The sequence below is a fragment of the Mytilus californianus genome, unplaced genomic scaffold, assembly GCF_021869535.1.
Source record: "Mytilus californianus isolate M0D057914Y unplaced genomic scaffold, xbMytCali1.0.p SCAF_6, whole genome shotgun sequence".
Taxonomy (NCBI): domain Eukaryota; kingdom Metazoa; phylum Mollusca; class Bivalvia; order Mytilida; family Mytilidae; genus Mytilus; species Mytilus californianus.
In genome coordinates this window covers 111,643,693-111,669,916 of record NW_026262712.1, presented here as the reverse complement: position 1 = coordinate 111,669,916, position 26,224 = coordinate 111,643,693, and the positions used below count along the sequence as shown (strand labels likewise).

At 31.7% G+C, this 26,224-nt stretch overlaps 1 protein-coding gene across 3 annotated transcripts in view; it reads right to left on the bottom strand.

Moving 5' to 3' along the window:
- Positions 1–2,570: 2,570 nt before the first annotated feature.
- LOC127705825 (uncharacterized) overlaps positions 2,571–26,224 on the bottom strand; it is a 117,485-nt gene continuing 93,831 nt past the window's right edge. Inside the window, exons 1-7 of one of the 3 annotated variants that reach the window (XM_052210184.1) lie at positions 10,218–10,238; positions 9,522–9,601; positions 7,347–7,425; positions 6,958–7,052; positions 4,574–4,652; positions 4,185–4,279; positions 2,571–2,848 (exon numbers count right to left, since the gene is read on the bottom strand). In XM_052210184.1, the coding sequence (XP_052066144.1) occupies positions 2,781–2,848; positions 4,185–4,279; positions 4,574–4,652; positions 6,958–7,052; positions 7,347–7,425; positions 9,522–9,585 (480 nt within the window). In that variant the 5' untranslated portion in view covers positions 9,586–9,601; positions 10,218–10,238 and the 3' untranslated portion in view covers positions 2,571–2,780. Of the gene's footprint in view, positions 2,849–4,184; positions 4,280–4,573; positions 4,653–6,957; positions 7,053–7,346; positions 7,426–9,521; positions 9,602–10,074; positions 10,143–10,217; positions 10,239–26,224 lie in introns of those variants that run through there. The other 2 variants (XM_052210183.1, XM_052210182.1) reach the window with 2 other exon arrangements.

Below are 26,224 nucleotides of genomic sequence, written 5' to 3'. Positions count from 1 at the left end.
ACTATTATATTATTTATTTATGTATTTCTCTGTCCTGAGTGTTCTTGCATTTATTTGTACTGTATTCCTGTCACGTACATGTAATGTTGTTATTTTAGCGTTTCTGTGAAAAATTGAATAAAAACTGCTCCCAATATTTTGCTGTTACAAATTTTTGGAAAATGTTTAAAATTAAGGAATGTATCTCCCACATGCAAAGCTCTTATTCCTTGCACAGCTTCGGCTATACGTTTTTGTCCTTCTTTTGTTTGTAGCTCTTCATGTTTTTAATAAGCTTTGGATTTTAAAATATTTTTGCCTGGAGCATCAATGAGGAGTAATGCGCATCTGGTTCAGAAAAAATGGTACCGTTTATGTTTTTAATAGAAGCCCCATTCAAATGTTATCCATACCCCTTCAAATTCTTTATGCACCAGTACTTAATTCAATTAATATAATATAACCAACGAGTATTTGAATAATATAACGAACACGCCATTTTGATCATTTCGTTTCTTGATTTATTTATTCTATTAAACCACAATGTTATTGTAGAGAGTTTCTCTACTGTTTTTAATGTATATATCAAAATGCAACGAACGATTTTTGATGAATTAAATTTAAAATTTAACATTTTGAATTTCAAGGATATGAAAACGATAAAATTAAAAGGAAATCATTTTGTGAAATATAGATTTTCTAATTTTCACTATTGAATAATGTTATCGTGTTAAATATTACAAAAGAACTCAAACTCAAAAACACAGTTAAGATTTTGTAGATGCACAGAAAAGGAAAAGGCACGCAATGAACATTTGTTTTTACCCGCTTAGATACATTTGTGACAGGAATTCAGCCAAAATTTGCATCGGAAAACTTACTATTCTTGTTTAATTTTAGTGGATTCGAATCTAAAGTTTATATGACTCGCAAATAACAGATGTTTGTTAATAATGAAATATTTACTGTTTTTTGTAATGCTTGTTCTACGAGTCCGCTTAAACAAACCAGTATCAGCCATTTTCTAAGTTTTTATTTTCTTTCAAAACCGCGTCATGTCCTTTAGAATTATTTCCATTGTTGAACACTTTTTTAGAAAGTGCCCATGGAAATATCCAAAGGGTAAACCGACCTGATGAATGAGATTGAACAATTCTCCATTCCTGAAAAATAAGGGAGACTTTAAATAACAGATTTACGACACAGGTGTATTTTTTTTATCTCAGATACCTGATATTTTTTATTCGTTGTATGCTTTGAACTAGCCCTCAGTAACTGACCATGCTCTCAATTCTCTCCTTTCTGTCTTTTGTGTTTTTGTTAGGGTGTTTTTCTGTTTTGTACTGATTGGATGAGTTACGCTCTCTTCAATTAATTTTATTGTTTATTCTGCTGTTATACTGTTACACTACTGTCCCAGGATGAGGGGATGGTTTAACGGCAGTAGATTTGTTTAATCCCACCACATGTTGTATGTGCCTGTCCAAAGTCAGAATCCTGTAATCCGAAGGTTGTCGTTGGTCAAATTCGAGGAAAAGAGGACGTGATAGTGGTATTGACAATCGGAACATATCCGTCGTCGTCTATGAATGATCTTTTTTGTTGCCTAGTAATTAGAATTGATATAATTTGAATAATACCAGTGCAAAGCCTCAATCTACATTTAAACCTAAGAAGAAGAATGATAAGTGTCGTGAGTGTGTTCTGAACACAAATTATTTTATTGAACAAGATAAATAGATGAGAACAATAACGCTAACAACATTTTAAAAGTGATTGTTTAATTTTGCTAAAACTATCCAGTCGCAGCTTTTGTAACACACATATTTAAAAAATACCTGAATTTAAACATGAATAATTCGATTTAAAAAGCAAATTATTAATTAACTGATTGTTGTTAATTTTTAACCACAAATGACAATTATTTTATGCATATTCAGAACGACAATTACTAACAACTGATACAAGACATTTTCCACAAGACAGTTTTAATCTTGTTCTTGCCACCAGAAAATGAGTTTTTCTTTTAATAGGGAAAGTATATTTCCCCTGAAACAGGCTCCTTATGGACGCATGCTAGAGGGTGCAAAGGTTCCTTAACGTGGAGAAAGCGAGGTACTCTCAAATTGGACTGGATAGGCTACGTATTTGTACATCCTGCACAGCTAAATGAACGCCCCCATTCCAACAAGGGTCTGCTGTCGGACGAGGGAAATCTAAAGATGACCATACTTTTATACCATCGTCGTGAAAAACCAAAATAAGAGCCCGAGGTGCACAACAATACTAAGAACTAAATAAATCTTTATTAAATTAAGTTAAGGAGTTAAGTTACCGATCTTGGAATTTAACCAAGTCCATGTTATGTTTCTGCGAAAGTGTCAAAATTCTGTCTTGCAGTTAAGGAGCAGTAGCGGATAGAAAAATGGGATGAAAGGTCAATCAGACGGGCAACTCCATGGCTATGTATACATAACGTACTAACTGCTAGGAAGGAGTACAATAAAAAAATTGTTAAAACTAAGAGTGTAAACGGGTTTGAGGTATTCATATTTCAGAATTTATAATAGCTGTTGTAAGAAAATCATAACAACTGTAAAATGAATTTATTAATTACAAATTAAACCACAAAAAGTATGCAAGTGTCTAAAGAAGATTTAGCACATTTGTTCAATCCATCAAAGCAGTGAAAATGAGTCAAAGTGAATTAAGTTAAGGCGAAGAACTTAGATCTTAAACAGTTTGTAAATATGTACATGTATCTTCAGGTTTGTTCATATGGATGTATTAAAATGCAGCATCTAAACAAGCATATAAAATGTAAGTCCTAAACCAATGACAGCCAGGTTGACAATAATACTTCCGGCACCTGCAAAGAAAAAAACAAGTTGAGTTAAAACATCTGTAACTTTTGAATATGTTTATCGTGAAATGTAAAACAGTGAAATAATGATTATATAATTACTTGCTGAACGTAAACTCGTATTGCTCCCCTTCCTCAAAAAAACAACTAAAATCAAATTTTGTTAAAAAAAGTGTTTACAAATACTATAAAATTTGTATAGATGACAACATGCCCTGACAAACGTTCTCTGAAAACTGAAATCATTTTGGGGTCGGCACCCTAATAACATTTTCCAGACGACAAATATCCAATAAAGAATATGAAATGCATAAAACTATGCGACAATTAAATAGAAATTTGGTCTGAATTTAAAATGGTCGATCTTTTAAACAAGAGGCACCTTAAAGGGACATTTCACCATTTAGATGTATCTGTTTTAACAGATGTCGAAAAAGTACTTTATAGTTAATGGATGCTAGTTATTTGTATGAGACTAATTTATCAGTAATCTTATAGTCCAAATGGCTTTAAATTTTAATTTTGACAGAAGGACTAAAGATGGAGAGACAAATTCTTACAGAACATATCAACGTGGGAAATTTTAGGGCTACGCAGCCTGTAAAATAATTATGTTTTGTTGCCAATATTAAATGTAAATGAATCAGTTTTCTAATTTGGTAGACTGAATAAATAGAAACAGATTTTTTTATTTTAATTTAATTGATTTGCAATTAGATAAACGACATGGCAATACGGGAAATTTGTTTTGATTTTTTGAGAATTTTCAAAATTTTCCGATTTTTCCTTAAACTTAACGGGGTGCTTATTTAACGTAGGGTCTTATTTAACTCGGTTGAATTTATGTTTATGTGTATTGAAACCTGTTGTTGCTTAAACTTTTCTAGACCTTTGTGTGTATTTGTCCGAAAAAAGTAAAATAACAAAAATACCAAACTCCAAGTAAAATTCAAAACGGAAAGTCCCTTACCAAATGGCAAAATCAAAAACTCAAAACATCAACGGAATGGAAAACAACTGTCATATTCCTGACTTGGTACAGTTGATGCTGTTTAATTCACTTCAATTAGTCTGTATTTGATTCTTACTTATTGCAATAGTTTGAATTCCAGTGGGCGTCATATTGCCTAAGACTGTGAGCTTCTTCTAAGAACATCATATTTGTTTTATCAGGGTCGTCATGTTTTCCCTGTTATAATGAGACTTAAAATGTGGAAAGAACTCGTCAAAAGTACATTTGTATGATTTAGTACGTAAAACGCAAATTTCGCATTCATAAGACACACCAATTGAAAACCTATTTATAGTAACATTTCAATGTATAGCAATTTAGTATACTTACCACAGCCTTGCTTAGCCGTTTTGGCAAGTGCAATGGTGGCACCGCCATCCGATTTGCAGTCTTGTTCAGCACATTCCAGATATGTATTTGCTGCACTGTTTTTAAAAAAGAAACGAAGTATATTATAAAAGTGTCATATAAATATTAGAATAAATATATTTTTAAATTATAAATTTGTGAATAATATTCATCTAGTATCAAAGTTATGATTTTAAACTAAATCTGCCTTTAGTTACTTTTATTTATTGAAGTTGCAACTGTTTATCCTTTATTCCTCATGTTTATTTTATAGCATGTTATATGTAGATGAAAAGGACTGTTATCCGTAGAGCGATGCTTAAGTGTGCAAATAAAAAAAAAACCAAGAACTATATAAAACAAAATCTTACCTGCATAGTTTCTCCCTGTCCAGTCCTGCCGCACCTTCAAATGTTGTGGTGCAGGCAAGACAAGTCCCTGCTTCAGCTCCTGAATAATATATTAGCAAAAATATTTTCATAGTTTTATTTCAGAGTTACCTTCGATTAATCTATACAGTTGAATGCGGACGTTGTGCGTTTTTGAGCGATAAAGAACAAGCTGAGAGATGCCAATATATGATCTAAAACAATTCTGAGTTATGTACACAATTTGTATACAAATATATATTATTCACGTTGTATGCATGTTAAGTAATCAATATTAATTAAAGAATTTGAATTTCAACTCGAACTGTACTTACTGAATGATAAACGCACGCAAGTTTACAAACCTTGGTCACAAAAACTCGCCTAAAAATGCTTCAAAAATGCAAACATTAAATAACGTTACAATACTACTGATATATGGACAGGTTAGTGAGCGTATCTTCCTCCAGACAATACCCCACATACCTAGTTCATTGTAATAATTATGTTTTTCTAAAAAAGGTCATTAGTTTATGAAATTGTTTATACTGTTCCGTTCGTTGCAGTTTTGTACCCTTCGTTGCTAAAAATATCGAGAAAAAATATGTTGTCTCCTGTGAAAAACCCATCTTATATTTTTTGTAAGGACTTAACTTTTGACATTTCATATTGAAAATTAAAGGACCTGGATTTTGTGTATGTTTTATGTGGGACCAAGTGGAGCCCACACATCGAGAGTACCTGATTGCAATCCAGTTTCAGAGAAATTTTGCAAAAATAACTCTAAAAATATGGTATTTTGATCTTTAGGTAAAGGTCACACGAAGGTCATGATGATTATGCGACACATCGTCCTGAGTTTGCTCTTAGTGTGTCAGGGATTCGAAAATATTCGGGAGTAGAAAATCCATGAGTGCAACGTATGTTAAAGGCGAATTTTCCTTAAAAAGTTGTAGTACTTGATTAAACAAGCTTTGGAAGTTGTCAAGCAGTATTGTTATGTTATATACATATTTTGACCATATTGATCGGCTTTGAGTTGTAAAAATGCACAACAAACAGTGCAAGGATTTGCAATGAACGGTACTAAATAATAACACTATAATGTCAACGAAACATGACGAAATTCGAAGTTTAAAATGAAATATAATAACGCAGGGGCGGATTCAATCATTTTTAAAAAGGGGGGTTCCAACCCAGGATAAAAGGGGGGGGGGGTTTCTTACCATATGTCTACGTTCAAAAAAATTATTGGTAAAAAAAAAGGAGGATCCTTGAAAACTGAAATCATTTTGGGGTCGGCACCCTAATAACATTTTCCAGACGACAAATATCCAATAAAGAATATGAAATGCATAAAACTATGCGACAATTAAATAGAAATTTGGTCTGAATTTAAAATGGTCGATCTTTTAAACAAGAGGCACCTTAAAGGGACATTTCACCATTTAGATGTATCTGTTTTAACAGATGTCGAAAAAGTACTTTATAGTTAATGGATGCTAGTTATTTGTATGAGACTAATTTATCAGTAATCTTATAGTCCAAATGGCTTTAAATTTTAATTTTGACAGAAGGACTAAAGATGGAGAGACAAATTCTTACAGAACATATCAACGTGGGAAATTTTAGGGCTACGCAGCCTGTAAAATAATTATGTTTTGTTGCCAATATTAAATGTAAATGAATCAGTTTTCTAATTTGGTAGACTGAATAAATAGAAACAGATTTTTTTATTTTAATTTAATTGATTTGCAATTAGATAAACGACATGGCAATACGGGAAATTTGTTTTGATTTTTTGAGAATTTTCAAAATTTTCCGATTTTTCCTTAAACTTAACGGGGTGCTTATTTAACGTAGGGTCTTATTTAACTCGGTTGAATTTATGTTTATGTGTATTGAAACCTGTTGTTGCTTAAACTTTTCTAGACCTTTGTGTGTATTTGTCCGAAAAAAGTAAAATAACAAAAATACCAAACTCCAAGTAAAATTCAAAACGGAAAGTCCCTTACCAAATGGCAAAATCAAAAACTCAAAACATCAACGGAATGGAAAACAACTGTCATATTCCTGACTTGGTACAGTTGATGCTGTTTAATTCACTTCAATTAGTCTGTATTTGATTCTTACTTATTGCAATAGTTTGAATTCCAGTGGGCGTCATATTGCCTAAGACTGTGAGCTTCTTCTAAGAACATCATATTTGTTTTATCAGGGTCGTCATGTTTTCCCTGTTATAATGAGACTTAAAATGTGGAAAGAACTCGTCAAAAGTACATTTGTATGATTTAGTACGTAAAACGCAAATTTCGCATTCATAAGACACACCAATTGAAAACCTATTTATAGTAACATTTCAATGTATAGCAATTTAGTATACTTACCACAGCCTTGCTTAGCCGTTTTGGCAAGTGCAATGGTGGCACCGCCATCCGATTTGCAGTCTTGTTCAGCACATTCCAGATATGTATTTGCTGCACTGTTTTTAAAAAAGAAACGAAGTATATTATAAAAGTGTCATATAAATATTAGAATAAATATATTTTTAAATTATAAATTTGTGAATAATATTCATCTAGTATCGAAGTTATGATTTTAAACTAAATCTGCCTTTAGTTACTTTTATTTATTGAAGTTGCAACTGTTTATCCTTTATTCCTCATGTTTATTTTATAGCATGTTATATGTAGATGAAAAGGACTGTTATCCGTAGAGCGATGCTTAAGTGTGCAAATAAAAAAAAAACCAAGAACTATATAAAACAAAATCTTACCTGCATAGTTTCTCCCTGTCCAGTCCTGCCGCACCTGCAAATGTTGTGGTGCAGGCAAGACAAGTCCCTGCTTCAGCTCCTGAATAATATATTAGCAAAAATATTTTCATAGTTTTATTTCAGAGTTACCTTCGATTAATCTATACAGTTGAATGCGGACGTTGTGCGTTTTTGAGCGATAAAGAACAAGCTGAGAGATGCCAATATATGATCTAAAACAATTCTGAGTTATGTACACAATTTGTATACAAATATATATTATTCACGTTGTATGCATGTTAAGTAATCAATATTAATTAAAGAATTTGAATTTCAACTCGAACTGTACTTACTGAATGATAAACGCACGCAAGTTTACAAACCTTGGTCACAAAAACTCGCCTAAAAATGCTTCAAAAATGCAAACATTAAATAACGTTACAATACTACTGATATATGGACAGGTTAGTGAGCGTATCTTCCTCCAGACAATACCCCACATACCTAGTTCATTGTAATAATTATGTTTTTCTAAAAAAGGTCATTAGTTTATGAAATTGTTTATACTGTTCCGTTCGTTGCAGTTTTGTACCCTTCGTTGCTAAAAATATCGAGAAAAAATATGTTGTCTCCTGTGAAAAACCCATCTTATATTTTTTGTAAGGACTTAACTTTTGACATTTCATATTGAAAATTAAAGGACCTGGATTTTGTGTATGTTTTATGTGGGACCAAGTGGAGCCCACACATCGAGAGTACCTGATTGCAATCCAGTTTCAGAGAAATTTTGCAAAAATAACTCTAAAAATATGGTATTTTGATCTTTAGGTAAAGGTCACACGAAGGTCATGATGATTATGCGACACATCGTCCTGAGTTTGCTCTTAGTGTGTCAGGGATTCGAAAATATTCGGGAGTAGAAAATCCATGAGTGCAACGTATGTTAAAGGCGAATTTTCCTTAAAAAGTTGTAGTACTTGATTAAACAAGCTTTGGAAGTTGTCAAGCAGTATTGTTATGTTATATACATATTTTGACCATATTGATCGGCTTTGAGTTGTAAAAATGCACAACAAACAGTGCAAGGATTTGCAATGAACGGTACTAAATAATAACACTATAATGTCAACGAAACATGACGAAATTCGAAGTTTAAAATGAAATATAATAACGCAGGGGCGGATTCAATCATTTTTAAAAAGGGGGGTTCCAACCCAGGATAAAAGGGGGGGGGGGGGGTTTCTTACCATATGTCTACGTTCAAAAAAATTATTGGTAAAAAAAAAGGAGGATCCAATCCCCTGAACTACCCCCCCCCCCCCCCCCAAACCCCCCTGAATCCGCCACTGCAACGGGTTTCTCAAAATAGACGAGCCAAGTCTTAAGATGTGTTCCTAAAAAAAGGACCCTGTACCTTTATGATAATAAGTTTCTTTTTCATGACTATAAATTTTCGCACGGAATGATAAATGAATCATAATAGTTTTATTCTTAAAAAAAATCCTAGTATACCGTCTGAAGAATAGAACCTCATCGGATTTCAAACTTGCATTGTTAAACTTTCTAGTGTGATGTATCCATACCAGGAAACGCTTACCCTGTCGATGCGACCAGATTTACTGCTTTTGGAATTCATGCTCATTGAGTTTTTTTTTTACCTTAATTTGTATTTTTTTAATCCATTGATGAAATTTGAACATTGTAAACAAGTATCTCCCTAATTTCGTATATCGCAGTCATCACACAATTGATAGAAATATTACATAAATTGTTTGTTTTGTATTTTTATTTACCAATTTTTATTAAAATTAATTAGTTTAGGCCTATCCTTACATAAACATTAGAAAGTACCAAGAAGCAATTAGAAGTCGAATAAAACAGATACGTTAATTGTTAATTTTGATCGATCACGAATTGAACATTGTTCCATATTTGAAATCTTGGATAAGTTATTATGTTCGTTATATTGAACATTGGCCTTTTTTTTTTTATAAAAATAAAGTAGAAAATGCAAGAAACTAATTTCTTCTACGCATTCTCAACTCCTTTGAATTCATCGTTACTCGCAATGTCTTAGCACAACCTATTGTTGAATGAATTCATTTGTGAAAAAGGTTCTATTTATTTTTATTTGAAATCAAAGTATTTCATTTTTACTGACAGAAACAACACAGATCTAAAGAAAATATATCTTACCTTGCATGATCATGATAATAGACAAAAGGCAAATACTAAGAGTAATGACAGACAGGGTGTACATTCTTGTGGTTTTAACTCTGTACAAAGAAACAAAATTTACAAAATGAAATATAAAAAAAGATGAAAAAAGAAGAAACCGGACGCAATTTAATTAAATATAATAACAACAATAAATAACAAGATAAAAATATCAATAAGAATCAAATTATTTACAATATAACAACTCATTGACAATTATAAATTCAAAAAGGAAACACACACACATTTTTGAAGAAAAAAGACCCGTACCGGTAATTCAAAGGAAACGAAAGGTTAAAAATTATAATAACCTCTTTTCATAAGAAGAAGCATGTACTATATGAAATATAAACAGACATACTAATTTTATAATTTATTTACTTTTTTACACCCAGTTAGTAAACAAAAAGAAAAGACTATCATGAATTATTTGCGTTTGTTAATTTAAAAAAGTACAATGCACAAATAAAACATTTTGTTTTAGAAAAAAACCCAAAGAACCACAAATAGCCTCATAATTTCGAAATAGTACCTGTTTGGTATAAATAAATGTTGCTGTTGTCGGTTACTTCAAAACCTGCTGAAATCACAAGCCTAAAATCTTTGATGATTTATTATTTCAATCTATATATACTTGGCCACTTGTTAATTTCATTAATAACTTGATCCACCTACTTTTTACTTGTGTCCAATCAAGTTTAAAGTTGTGTGTCACTCTTAGTCTACACTGTAACAAAAGGAAAATTTATTGGTTCATCTATCTAAAATATATGATACAAAACAAAAGAGAAAAAGATATCATGGGGTAATAATAGTCTAACAATATAACATATTAAAGAAAATATGAATGGTAAATTACAAAACGCCATAGATCTTCCGGCTTGAGGTGGATTTTGTTTAGTATTCAGGAGTACATTTTTCTTTGCGACTGTTTATATTAACTGCTGCAAAGACAAATAAATAACAAAATTGATGATTTCTTTTAAGTCCCTCTTTGCATGTATTGCAGAAACGCTCCAACCTGGAAATAAAATACAACCTACTATAGGACAACTTACTTAGTATTGCAAAAACGGTGTTTACCTTATACAATCGTGTGTTAGGTCTGAGACAATAAAGTAGCTTTTGATAGGCAGAAATCTTTTAAAATTTTAATTATAAAAGTGTAATTCAGATCTGTGTCTGGATTTTCAATACTACGGCATTTCTGTTATTGATCACACGCAATTTTTTTACAAAGTGTTACATTATTTTCTAATTTATTCAAAACGTTCTGAATATACCATATGCAATTTGGAAATGCGCATCTGGTGAAGTAAAATTCGTACCGTTAGGTCTATGCTATCAAGGAAACACTTGATTTAATCCAGCCACTAACTATTACACAGTCAATTTCATGCTGAGCAGTATTTGATAATGCTTGTTTCACCATAAACTGAGAGTTTAACATAGTTGATTTAACTGACAACAATCTTTAAAAAACCTTGAAATGTACCTTTGGTTTTTAAAAATACAAATATTTTGAACCCCTTAATTGCAAGGTATATAACAAAATGCATGCATCTGTTTACATTTGATTACATTTAATACCAAGAAACTGTTGAACAATTCTTTCATTAAGACATTAAAATCTGCGCGATGAACGGGAAGAAATTAATATTTATATAACAAAAAGTTGGTGTGGGGCTGAATCAAGCAGGCAATAACCTTACAATAATTAAACCGAAACGACAAATGGATGCATATTCACAAAGCACCCGTTAATTAATAGCCCCGTTGTTATCTCTGTTAAGTTTCCATTCATTTTCATTCATATATACAAAGCCCCCGTTAATAAACGCACCGTTCACGTGTCCGTTAAATGTTCCGTTAAAACCTCAAATAAACGGATACGTTAACGTACTGGTAAACGGACACTTGCCAGTACATGATTAGCATTTACTTAATAGATTCGAAATGCGCAATTTTTGTAATATTTGATAAAAAATCATTTGTTTTAAAATTAAAGATTAGTAAAAGCATTGTCAAAATATTTTGAAAAGCCTGTCAGAAAAGCAATGACAAATACTATACAGAAAACTCAAGATTCAGTAGCAAAATAAAACAAACCAAAACGGGGTTAGCATCTATTATTCACATGAATATTGTTAATTCGAACTAAGCAATAAATTTATTGTGTGATACTAATACTATTAAAATAAAAAAATAAAAACTGAAGAATCAGAAAAATAATTAAACTTTTACACAAAAAGCTCAATATAAATGTAAGATATGTGGTATTATTGCCAATGAGACAAAAACTCTCATCCATAGACCAAATAACGTAGAAAGACTCAGTCCGTTTGGGGAAAACATGAGCGTAACAGACAAATTCGGGGGTCTTTTATAGCTGACTATGCGGTATGGGCTTTGCTCATTGTTGAAGGCCGTACGGTGACCTATAGCTGTTAATTTCTGTGTCATTTGGTCTTTTGTGGAGAGTTGTCTCATTGGCAATCATACCACATCTTCTTTTTTATAAGATAACGTATTGCAGAAGATCATGGGTATCACAGAATGTTAATATAAAATAAGGAAATGTACTGTGGTAGCCAATACGACAACTATTCACCATAGTCAAATGACGTCGATATAAGGAATTATTGGTCATCGAGCGCATACGCCTCCAACAGTGAGAGCAAACCATATCGTAACGTCGTCTATAAAAGTCCCCGACATGAAAAATATGAAGCAATTCAACGGGAAAACTAAAGAACATTATACAAAAACAAAAACGACAGACATGAATCAATGACAACCACTAAATTACAAACTACTGACGTTTTTATTCTTAACCCGTTGGACGTAAACTGATTGATACTTTAGTCTGAGAGAACATGACATATACTGACGGACTTTAAAAACGCAACACTTGATTATTCTTTTTTATTCCCATTTTCAAATAGGCAATTTTTGTAAAATAAATGTATAAATATAAATTTTATTCATTTTTTAATTGTCTGAATAAAGTTTGCAGTTCCAAAGTTGAACTCATGACGTCATTTTTAAAGTTTAAATCATGTGGTATGCACTGAAACCCTGGTTTTCCCCTTATCAATGGATGTGTCACCGTCGAATGTAATGACTGCCTGCAAACCAACGTCAAAATGAATGTCAGAAAGGTCAACCAATTCTGTTGGGCATGTTTTGAGTTCTGTTTTGTACCTTCTGATGTTTCCTCTGTGCCATGCATTACAGTGTGTTTTAGCAATTAAGTTGTTTAAATTTTAAAGCCTCAAATGTTTTTTTTTCTGCAGGTGATTCTTTGGCATTTCAGTATATGGGAAACATTTTTGGCATGAATCTGTCTGCCATTGCATTCGTCGACTTGATTAGCTGTTGACGTTGCAGCCGTAAACAAGTCTCGCAAATGACGTTGCATAATCAAATTTTATTGACGTTGCGTTGTCACTACATATTGATCTGGTCATGGATGGTCATCAACAAATTCTGTCTGCCTGTACCGTTGTTGTTAGGACAGTAAAACGAGTTTCTGACGTGAAATTGTGTCTGAAAACAGCACCATCACGTATTCCTACCTGTAATATTCTTATGGCCTGATTCAGATTTTCATTGCTTAGTCTCGTCAATATGGAGATGCAACATGTTTTTAATGATTCAAGTGTGGGTATGGATTGAAAGAATTGTTTCACGAAAAAAAAATCCTTAAACAAATCATTTAAGGGTTTCAAATTTTGCTTTAAGAAATTCGTGCGACTTCAATAATCCGGTATGTTCCATAACCTTAGGTAAGTCAGGTATTGGATTTTTCTAACCATAAAGAAATATAGTAAGCATGAATAGTAGTTCTATGATGATCAATCATGTCACACAGAAATAACGGTCATTCAAAGTAAACATTCGAGACATTCGAAGTTAATAACTGTAATAAAGCCAATAAAGAACATATGTAAAAATCAAACAATTATTTTAGAAACTTAATTTCTTAATTTGTAGAATCAAATGACAAATTATTTTTCTTGTCAACCAACTTTGTTGTCAGAGTAGAAATTGGAACTTTGGAAACGTTGTATAGAAACGTTTTATAGAAAACCTTCAAAATGCCGTCCTTTCCAGAAGTCGGATTTAATCGCGATCGGTCTTTAATTTTAATTAAAATTTTGATTGAAAGTAGAATACTCGAAGATTTATTCAAACTCGCACTTGACTCAGGTTCAGTCAACAATTTTCTACATAAGTAAATGCCTGTACCAAGTCAGGAATATGAAAGTTGTTTTCCATTCGTTTGAAGTGTTTGAACTTTTGATTTTACCAAGTGTTTGAACTTTTGATTTTGCCATATGTTAAGGGACTTTCCGTTTTAAATTTTCCTTGGAATTCAGTATATTTTTGTTGTTTTACTTTTGACGAAATACCTTACTCACTAATAATAGAATAAACATTTTACATGCACCATGAACAAATCTTTAATAAATGTCTTAATTAATATGGTATTGTTTGTAAGAAATGGACAAGTTATTTCATTCACATCAAATGTATTCCAGATACACATATTTATCTTCTTCATTCTATATATCTTTTCGTTTACTGAAGTTCTGACTATGCATATTAATTTTATGATTGAAAAAGACTCAAAACCATTAAATTTCTTGTGGATTTATTAATTTGAAAGTTTAAACTGAACTGTGTGTATTTGGACAGAATATACATGACATTCATATTCTTCCAATTTTAGAAATTTCTTTTGAAGTATGAATCAACTATTGTCTCGAAATGCAGATCCTTTAGAAAATAATCTCGTGACAACACGAAATGTAACTGGATTAACAATTGAAGCAAGCACATATTCTTGATGAGTTTTATTTTATACACTGAAGTAAGTTGGGAACCTTTGCATAGACGATAACACATTGGAAAAAGAAAGCTTTTGACTAAGATATGTATCATACATATTGTTAACTTCGAGAGATTTTAAATATTTCAGCTTATTCAGCACATATCTAAGAAAATATTGATTGAAAAACAAACTATTTCGCCCCTCTTGTATTACACTTGACACATTTTTCCAGTTTCCTGTTGTTTTGAGATTTCATGATCAAAATCTTAACTTTTTACTCAGAATAGTAATGTTTGGTCATCACATTTTTTCAGTTTCCATATTATCATCCTTGTTATCCTATGATGAGGGTTATGAAAGTCCGGTTTCCTATAATCGAGGAATTTATGATAAAATCGAAAATTTTGTCTTAAAACATAATTTCTAGTGATGTTTTATTTTCAGTTTCCTTATATACAATTATGTTAAAGATAATTCAGATAGAGTTATATCGTAATAAAATTTTCTGATCCATCAATAACATGTATATTAAATTTGCGTTGAGTTTATATTAAAAAACGATGATTTTAATCCAAACTCGTCTATTCCCCCTTTTGTAACTTGGAACACTTTTATTAGCAGTTGAAAGCTCAATTATAAGTTAATATTTACATTAAAAGACCTCCAAATAGAAAGGGGTGTTAATATCCGCGAGCCTGCTGAGCGAGGGTATTTCAACTGTTCTGTTTGTGAGGAGGTCTTCTAATACTTACATTAACTTATCATTGAACTTTTACTGGCTAACTAACCGTAAGAAATTCAAGAAAAGTACAGAAACAAACTTGCATCAGACATAGTCAGCTAGAATGGGCGAATCTAAATCGTAATCAACTTATATAATAGATAAAGAAAACTAAGACTGATATCTACCAATAGAGTTGTTGCAGAACTGAAGTATTAAGATACGTATACGTATCGGAGTATCCATATACGTGCGATAAAATTAAAATGAGTATCTATTTTTATGACCCCAATGACTCGATTAATGTATTGATTAAAATAAAATAAAAACGTAATGTGTACTTAGTTCCTGCTGTAAGCTTTATTTATATAGAAAACGTTAAAGTACAGAAGAAAGATTTTTAAAGATATAAATAAAAAATGTAACTTCGAGATTCGAGTGTACCTAACTACTTTGAAGTGCATGTCAACTCCTAAACAATAGTTCTGAACTTGTGTACTGACAAATATCTGCAGGTTTACACCAACTAATGTATTAATGAAAGCCTGCATATCAACAATGTGTTTTATGTTGATTTGCTTATTCATACATTTATTGTACTCTGCAGGAAATCAGATAAAAATAAAGTCGTTTAAATCAGATACAAATAGTCATAAAACAGTTATTTTGGTATTTTGGATCTTGAAGACTAAAAGATAAATGGTCATATAAAGATTGGAATGAGTTCTGTTTAAAGCATGTACTTGCATCTCTTCCCCTGAAAACGAAACAGTATTTGAAAAAAAATCATCGAAATTGGTAACAATCTTACCATGATTAGAAAGTCAGGTACAAGTGTGTATGAGTCCACTGTTCTGTCCTTTCAATGTATAATACAGAAACAAACAAATACAAAAACTACATCATCTTGCTTCAAATTTCATTATTTTTATATTTCAAAGTTAAATGTTTATATATCAACATTCACAATTCCTATAACTAGAAAACAAAATACATATGCGCCAAAAAATATCATTGAAATGAGTCATCATAACAGAGTAGGCTTGTTTGAATATGCAAATTATATATATATATAAACATTTGGAAAATGTATTTGATTTTATTTGACTAATCATTTAAATGAAATTTAGGCATACTAATTATCTTCTTCATGAAAGAGCACTACACAAATAGTGTATCATTGCACATCTTCTTTTTTTATATACAAATAGAAGGCGGATGTTTATTCTTTCTTCCCTCTTAAATTCTCACCGAAACCAATTGACGAGACTTTACTATTGGATGATTAAAATGCATAAGTTCTATTTTTTAATGTATTTAGGTACTGTGTCAGTCTTCAGCTTTTGAAAAGTTCTTATCGGCCCTTTCCTACAAATTTTAAGCGTTTTATTGAACTTTCCAAAATTCGCCCGACAAACAATCAGACAATAATTTTAAGTATTGTTAATTACATAAATATATAATCAATACAGGAATATAAGGATACAATATAGCGGGCTCTGCTTGGATTTAAATAAAGGATGGGAGGGAGGAAGACATATCGAAAATGTATTCAGCAATGACTACACAATTGAATTAATTGAATATTTTACATAATAATTTATCGTTCAAAACGAACTTCCCTTGGTGGCCTTCGGCTATTGTCTGCTCTATGGTTGGGTTGTTGTCTCTTTGACACATTCCCCATTTCCATTCTCAATTCTATTGTATCTTTGATTAGTTTTTGCATATAATTATGTTCTTATAATTACGACTGTACATAATGGAAATACAAGTTTGGAGATGTAGAAATCTGCAAGAATTACAGAGTAGGAATTTCTTTTAAACAAATTTATTAAATGGAAAACCGTAGCCTTCCCCTAAATGACGAGAGAGTGTTCATGTAAAAGAGGGATTTTGTTTTCACTCTACAATTCACAAAGGAAACATTAAGTTTATCCTGGTTTGCCTCTACCTTAGAAGATCTACTTATAGTAATTATTATTAATTTTTGTTCGTCCTGAACATGAAATGATTGCCGCTAGACATTAAGCAAACAACGGCCAATCATGATATATAGGTATCTCTGTACCCAGTGGGATTAATGACTTTTAAAGGTTTTCAGTAAATGTACAGTTACATGTATAGGGTGTTAATTTCTCTCGCTTTAAAATGTTGTGCTAAAAAGGAGCTTATACGTTTTGCTATCTCGACAATCATTTTAAACCTAACACATCACACTTATTATCGATCATGTATGTTTTAATATATTTTAGATATTGCCCTTCCTTCAAAATGGTTCATATTGATTTCAGCAGCTCCATATCCCCTTCACATTACACACATGATACATTAAATTATACGTCAAATACGTCCTGTGAGAAACCATTTTTACTCCACATACTTTTCACAACATCCGATTGGTTGATTAATAAAGGTAACTTTGTGGATGCATCGTACATGTCGGAGGAACATTCCGTTTTTGATGCTGATATTTCATTGGGTGTTCGATACGTATAGAAGCTTCATCAAGCGGGCCTTAATTCAAAAGTTAAAAACAGTTGAGGACACATTTTCAATTAGGTGTGTTTGAGTTATCGCTTACTCCTAAACCATTGGATAAGGAAAAAAAAAGTAGACTCAATTGATGATTTGTTCTGTTCATATCTGAAAGGTGAATTTAAGTTTGACTCTCACACGAACGAAATATATAAATATATGAAATACCATAAATAAACATTACAAATTGGGTGTGTTTAAAATATGAAAATTCTAAATTTTTCACTGTAACATAATAGACACATTATGTTCTATCATACAATCTTTCTTTGTCAGTTTTTTCTAACACTAATCAATTTTATCGTATGTGAGTCTTATTTATATATTTCATAAATGACTGTCACACAAAGCATGAGCTTATTTGGACATGAAACCATTCAACTGTTTAAAACATAACTAATTTTCTTAGCACTGCCATATGAAAAATGACTCTAGAGTTTGCAAATGAATAACGCTCATTAATGGAAATAAGGTATCTAAAATAGTTAGTATTTTATTTGCGAAAAAAAAAAAATCCGTTTATGGTTTGTAACAGTGACATATTCTGTGGCCTAGTTTGTCTTATCGTCGTTTTTAGTATTTATCCGTGTCAGTGCCTCGTCGACTTATGAGTTTTGAATGTCCCCTTGGTTTCTGCTGCCTCTTTTTGGACAGTGTTTGTTTTGTTCTAATTTACATTTACTATTATGATCCGATTTAGTTCTATAAATCTTCAAAAATAAACTATATTTTGTATTTGCATTGTATCATAGGTCAAATTTATTTGTCCAGTGTATGTTCACTGGTGTTAATATGTCCTTTGATTGAGTTAAGCTATTTCAGTTGATATTTTATATTGTGTCTTTCTATGTTGTGATGTTACACTATTGTTTCAGAAAAAGGGTGAAGGTTTGGTACCATTAAAACGTTTAAACCCGCTGCATTTGTTTGCACCTGTCCTAAGTCAGGAATCTGATGTTCAGTAGTTGTCGTTTGTTGATGTGGTTCATAAGTGTTTCTCGTTTCTCGTTTTTTATATAGATTAGACCGTTGGTTTTCCCGTTTGAATGGTTTTACACTAGTAATTTTTGGGGCCCTTTATAGCTTACTGTTCGGTGTGAGCCAAGGCTCCGTGTTGAAGACTTTACTTTGACCTATAATGGTTAACTTTTATAAATTTTGACTTGGATGGAGAGTTGTCTCATTGGCACTCATACCACATCTTTTTATATCTCTTACAAATTCCAATTTTCATGTATGGTAGCTGAATTTATATTTCACATTTTGTCTATTTGACATACGAACTCGGATTTTTCTTGCCAGAAGTGTGTGTCTTTGAATAATAAAGTTATTAGGTCTTTATATTGAATTCGTACTCAACAGTAACCACAACAACCATTCATTTATTCTTAGCAGTATCACTCACCTTAAATGCAAATATAATACCCTTGACCAAGATAACGTCCATTCAAATTTTAATCATGTTGTTTAAAAACATGAATAGAACAACTGCCCTGTTGATGATAGGGTCAACTCGTTTACTCCATTACCGTTTATTAACATTGTTAAGAAATGTTTAACAGGATCAAGTAATGTAGGTTTCAGTGGCTTGTTCAAAAAGTGTATAGACGAGACTGTTTAGAAAAAATTGTCATAACTCTTTAATACAACGAATTATATAAAAACAAATACTTCTATTTTAGTCATCCGTCGTTCACTTTCGACGTGTTAATTTAGCGAACTCCATTAAAAGTTCCCTGACTTTTCCTAGTTTTATAATTGCTCGACATAATCATCATGATCATGTATATCTAATAGACCGGAATTAGACAAAAGAACAGAACCACAGAAAAAAAAGTAAAATATGTATAGTATTTTTTAGCCATGTAGTGATTTCCCAAAAATTAACTAACAACAACATTTAAATTTTCATAATCATCATGTAATGTTAATGAAAATATTACATTATATTGAGTGTTCTAGGCATTGCACAATATCTTGTCTTCATGTACTGTTTTGTAGAATAATTCATGAATCATTAAGTTGATGTATGAAACCTACTCTGAAATCGGCAATCGATATCAAAGTGTAGTTTCCGTTGATATCATTAGGTTACACAATAATTTTAGGTCTATTTGGTACCTTCTAGAATTCTCTGAAATTATACTTCTAATTATTTTTGTGTTAAAACTTTGTACTTTTTTGTGAATCTATTATACCGTAACTATATATTGAAGTGCTTTTACTATATTGATTTATAATGTACCTACTGCTAGTTGTAATGTGTAATTCCTCTGTGATTAAAAAGGAGAGGATGAAATTTTTCAAACACACATAATGTCCTTGTGCCTTTCGGAATATCTTTGATGGTGAATTTTAGGATTTTGGCACAAGAAAAAACATAAATGTTAAAATATCCTTTTTGCTTAATTATATATAATTCATGCACGCACGAAAGCCTTCAATTTCATATCAACAATGCATTTTATGTTGATTTGCATATTTATACCTTTATTGTACTCTGCATCAAGTAAGAAATTTTTGTTTTTTTTAAACACTTATGGTCATAAAACTGTTTATTTTGGTATTTTGGATCTTGGGGACTAACAGATAAATGGTCCAATAAGGATTGGAATGCGTTCTGTTTAAATCATGTTCTTGCATCTCTAGATCTTCCCCTTGCAACAGTATTTTGTAAAAACATCCTGGAAATTGGTTACAATTTTATCATGATTGGAAAGTCAAGTACAAGTGTTAGTGAGTCCACTTTTCTGTCCTTTCAAAGTATAATACAGAAACAAAGAATACATTATTTCGCTTTCAATTTCATTATTTTTTTTTAAATCTTAATGTTTATATATCACCATTAAAAATACATATAACTAGAAAATGTAATATATATTGAACAAGAAATTATAAAAGTATCCTTGAAATCATAACAGATTAGGCGTGTTTGAATATAAAAAAAATAACAAAAGTTGGGGAATATGTAGGACTCAAATATATGATTGGTTCCAGATCTATGGCAGATTCTTAATCTATGGTAAATATGACGTCATACCATCCTCTATCTATCGGAGATTTTTACAATCCTAATCTATGGCGAATTTCTAGTTTTAAAATGCATGACAGATATTCTGCAAATAAAGGACCAGTCAGTACATATCAGAACAATGATATCAAAATTCACTAAGACAAGTCGAAATGTCCAAATGTAGCAAAAAAGCTGCTTTTAAGTGAAATTCAGCATAAGAAAAACGGATGAGGAGTACGAATAGAAACTATATCTATAACCATTTGTGAAATGAACACAGATTTTAGGGGTGAAATGGTGTGCCCCAGAAGAATAAGCATTGCCTACTCTGTTCGTGGTACCTGTTTGACCCTTCATTTAACCAAGTTCCTTTACAACATAAACATCAATTTGACTTCTTACCTTATATTCATTTGAGCGTTAATAAATATTTTTTAACTGATGACGATTTAAGTCAAAGTCCTGTAATGAACTATGCCTTGCCTCAAATACGTGACTTTCTTTAAAAACCCTAATTTTTCAATAGTACATAATGATAGTTGAAAATAATGTAAATAGTTATTAGAAATCTATGACAGAGTTTGTTCTAGTTTCCAAGTCTGAAGAAAGATTATTTGTTACAATTAATTTGGTTAAAGAGGAACAACTCTTGTCAATTTCACATTTTATCTTTTTAGCTCTAATATGAGAAATCATGAAAACTTAAATCAAATCTAATTCGGAAGTAATAAAACATTAAACAGAAGCTTTTTTACGAATAAATTATATTCAATTCTTTCCCAAACGTTTTTTGGTAACGATCGAAATGAGGATTATGTAGATTTTATCTAAATTTGTCAATTACACGAGAGTCAGGATGAAACTCTTTCAAATCAAGCTTTTATTGTCGGCATGCAATACTACCTCTGCTATTTTCTACCATGTGTCTTAAAAACGCGCGTCTTCCTCCTAGTATCAATAATAATAATATGTGTTCTCGAACATTTCTTCTTAAACCTTATTTTTACCACAAATGCTGTTTTAACGCTATTATTGCATGTGCACGAATGGCAAAATGAAATTGTTCATTATATTAGCTAAATGCATACAAACCAAAAGTCAGGAAACAGGTTTAAAAAAAAAAAACAACTGTTATGTTTTTAATTTTCAGCCATCAAAGTCATCATAGGATATTGTAAGCCTTATTTCTGTGTGCACAATCATTTAAATAAATTAATATGTAAAAAAAAGTATTGTACATGTTATAACTTGTACAATGCAAAAAAAAAGTTATAGCATGTACAAAAGTACCTCGTACATGTTATAACATGTACAAACTATTGCTTAAAAATGCTTTTTACTTGTACAAAATTTGACAATAAAGATATGTGTCTATTATTTCAACACATGTCAGTAACCAATAATCTTTTCTTCATTTACGTATTGTTCATTCATGTTAGTGTGTTATGTTTACATTTAAATAGGGTAAAATATCCTATATTGACTTTGAGGACGATTATTAAAATCTTACTTTTTAAACAGCGACTAAATATGTGTGGTAATTTTTCCATTGTTTCAAAACAAGTGTGGCGTTCAAAACAAATTTTTGGTCTAAAAAAAAGATTTTTTTGAACTAAGCCAACCGGAAGTGACCAGTTACAAACCGGAAGCAGCCATTTTGTGTACTTTTTTAATGTAAAAGTATATATAACCAAATATTTTTGTTATCAGTGTCAAGTAAACTATCATATTATACCGTAAGGACATTATGAAACCCGGAAGTAACAATTTACCTCCCTTATTTCAAACAAAAATGTATAGAAACCTTACATTTTTGGAATCAGCGTACAGTAAGCTATCATTTGACACAGGAAATGACAAATCGAATTCTAACATTTCATATCAAAATATATCGTTAGAGGTGGAAAGACCTGCAGTTGCTCTCAGAACAATTGGCCTTTAAATGATTTTTGCTATACTTTTTTTCTCGTACCGATCAGTTGAAATATTGTGCATAGGTGTCTTATTAGCTTTCATACTACATCTTGAAGGTTTATATTAAAACGAATAAACAGAAACTATGCTTTACGTTACTGTGATAGAAACAATACGACAAAATAAAACAAAAAACAGTTAAAATAGAACGCAGATGTCTAAACAATAGGTCAGACTGTATTTCGTTTAGTGTCATTACAAGTTGTGAATGAATTAAACTTGTTAAGATTTCTAACAAGGTAATGCAGCGGAAGCAATTATCCCGGACCTAATTGAGATTTCCGTATCTTCTAAGTATCTTTATGTCTATTGACATAGTTAAGCTTAAAAGTTATATTGCTAAGTATACAAATATAATTGATTACAATTTTTGCGGTTCAAATAGCATCTATCAAAATTATGTCAATGGTGTTGTCTGTTGTTTTACCTTCTCTTTGATTGTCTGGTGGTTTTGAGGCAAATCGGCAAACACAAAATGGACAGCTAACGTCCCTTTAATAAAGCAATAACTACATTAGTAATGAATTATGGAAAGTGAACAACATTCAAATTGAACTGATATACTTCAGAACTGTCTAAAGTATTAATGTCTTTTGCATAACACACACAATAAACTCAATAAAACATCATTCAGGATAACAGATATATGAAGAAATTATGGGTTTTATGTTTCGTGATTCATTTCTATGTAGAACCATTCCAGCGCCTGCATATAGAGTATATATCTGTCAGTTCATACGCTATTTAAGAGCTTAACAACATGTACGTCATAATTTAAATTATCTTCTCTATAAGGGTGATACTTCGTATCGATTTGTAATACATGTTTTATAGGCCATTCTCAAGTTTTCCGCGTATTATGACAGACCGGCCTGTTAATCACCTACATTTAAGTGAGTGCTTGCATCTCACATATCCTAATGAATTTGAGATTAAGTATACTACAAAAGCTATGAAATCTGCTTTTGATCCTTTCATTTCTATCAACACATAAGGACGACTTCTCATTTATTTCTCAATTGTAACATGGCCCCCATCGTTGGGTATTTACATACCTCAATTAATACGTGACATTCGTGAAAATTCAAATAAAACTGACCTCTTTATCATGAATGCATTCATTAGACAAGAAATTTTGCAACAGAGTTATAAAGCAGAATGACTGAATCCGACATTATAAAAATTCTACGGTCAACATAACAAAGCGGTTGACCAACACGATGTATTTGTGTCTAATCTCAAAGTATCATTTCGCTCGGTTTTCAAAGGAAGAAAATACTAAAGAAACTTTCAAAACTCGTGAGTTGAAGAAAATTGCATGAAAAAATTGAAAAAGTCTACTGCTTATGGTAAGAACTCATTTGATATTAAGTTTCACTAGATGAAGTTACATTACGTGAAAGAAGACGGGATAATTTTCAGGGCATCCGGAACATATACAAAGTCACCTGAGGAACTATTATTTCATAATGATCAAACAAGGCATGAATTTGTCCTCAAAACCGTCGCATCGATGAATAAACATTTACCTCTTTTTGAAATTGTCACAAAATTCTGTCAAAGAGAGGCGAAAGAGGGACATTCAAACTCACAAGTCGAACAAAAACTGACAACACCATGGCTAAAAAAGAAAAAAGACAAACAGGCAAACAATAGTACACACAACACAACATATAAAACTAAAGACTGAACAACACAAACCCACTAAATACTGGGGTTGATCTCAGATGCTCCGGAATGGTAAGTAGATACTTCTCCACATGTAGCACCCATCGTGTTGCTCATGTTAGTACAAACCCAGTAATAAGTCTAATTCGTTAGGTCACATTCGGTAAAAGGGGACGGGATTGTAGTTTACAATTGGAAGCTGAAATCATCTCTTTTGTCGGAAAGTTTTGTTTTCAACCGACCCTCATTGTCAATTTCTAGATGTAAGTCAAGATATGAGGCAGACTTAACTGTATCTGTTGTATCCTTTATCTCAGGTGAAATGGGATAGATGCGTTCAACATAGTCAACAAATTTTGATTTATCTAGTGAGAGAACATCGTCTATATAGGGGAAAGTAAAGTTAAATAATACTGTTAGATTCTTTTCTTTCTTCCTAAGAAGTTTCTGTATGACGTCAGCCTCATATGAATAAAGTTGAACGAAGATGTGCTTAGTTTGTTCCCATGGGGATGCAATTTGTTTGTTGAAAAACACGTCGTCCAAACGTAACAAAATGTTTCAATAAAATAAATCAAGCATCTTGCTAATGTAATAAATGTCAGAGAAATTTGTTTTCAATCAGAGTGATATTTTACAAAGAAGGATTTATCCCTCCCTAAGACATGATACTTACAATTACGTTCGTCATTCTTTTTTATGAAACAAAGCAGGATTACCTCTTTAAATTTGTCTTTTAGTATGGAATGGGGAATACTTGTGAAAATTGTAGAAAAGTCAAATGTTTTATTACAATTACAAGATGAAAGATGCTTATATTGTATGTACTCTAAAAGATCTAACTGGTATCCATATCTGATCCACGCCACCTCTGGAATAGGTAGTTTGACAATAGCCCGGCTTTGATCGCTGATAAAATTGATGTAAATAGGTAAGTAAGAGGTATCGTGGAGCACTTTATAGAACCAGCAATATACTGTTGTTTGTGAGGACACTTAATAGATGATATCGGATATGTTCCTTATGTCGTAACTACAATACCCTTCCCTTTTCACGAATGTGACCTACCGAATTAGACTATTTACCGGATTTGTAATAACATAAGCAACACGACGGGTGCCACATGTGGAGCAGGATCTGCTTACCCTTCCGGAGTACCTGAGATCATCCCCAGTTTTTGGTGGGGTTCGTGTTGCTTGGTCTTTAGTTTTCTATGTTGTGTTTTCTGTACTATTATTTGTCTGTTTGTCTTTTTATTTTTAGCCATGGCGTTGTCAGTTTATTTTTAATCTATTAGTTTGACTGTCCCTCTGGTATCTTTCGTCCCTCTTTTTTAATATATAGTTTTGGTATCCAATACAGTAATTGAAGATCCAGTTCTTAATCGTTGGTTGAAATTTCAAAGGAACATAGAACAGACCTATGATTATCCAGAATTTCCTCTATAGTAAGTGTCGTGGGGGTATATATAAATGCAACAGTAGTATACCGCTGTTCAAAAGTCATAAATCGATTAAGAGAAAACAAATCCGTGTACAAACTGAAACCGAGGGAAACACATGAACTATAGGAGGAAAACAAAGGAACAACAGAAACACTGAACAACAACAAAAACATACGTCAACATACATAGAAACGGACTATTTGATAACAATAGGACATTTTAAAGACCGGGGGTGACCTAGAAAATTTTAGATCCCTACAGCAATTAAGCCTATTTGGATATGGGCGGTGCTAACATAAAAACAGATTATGTTTAGTGAATTAGCTTATCATGTAAATAGAAGCACATGTCTATAACTGCATGCTGTGATAAGGGAAAATATGAAGAAACTAGTAAAACTAACACACAGATTTTTATCTCATGAAAATCCAATTTATTTATATACAAGACAGAATCACAATGTTACTGTATCCAATAAGTAATATTG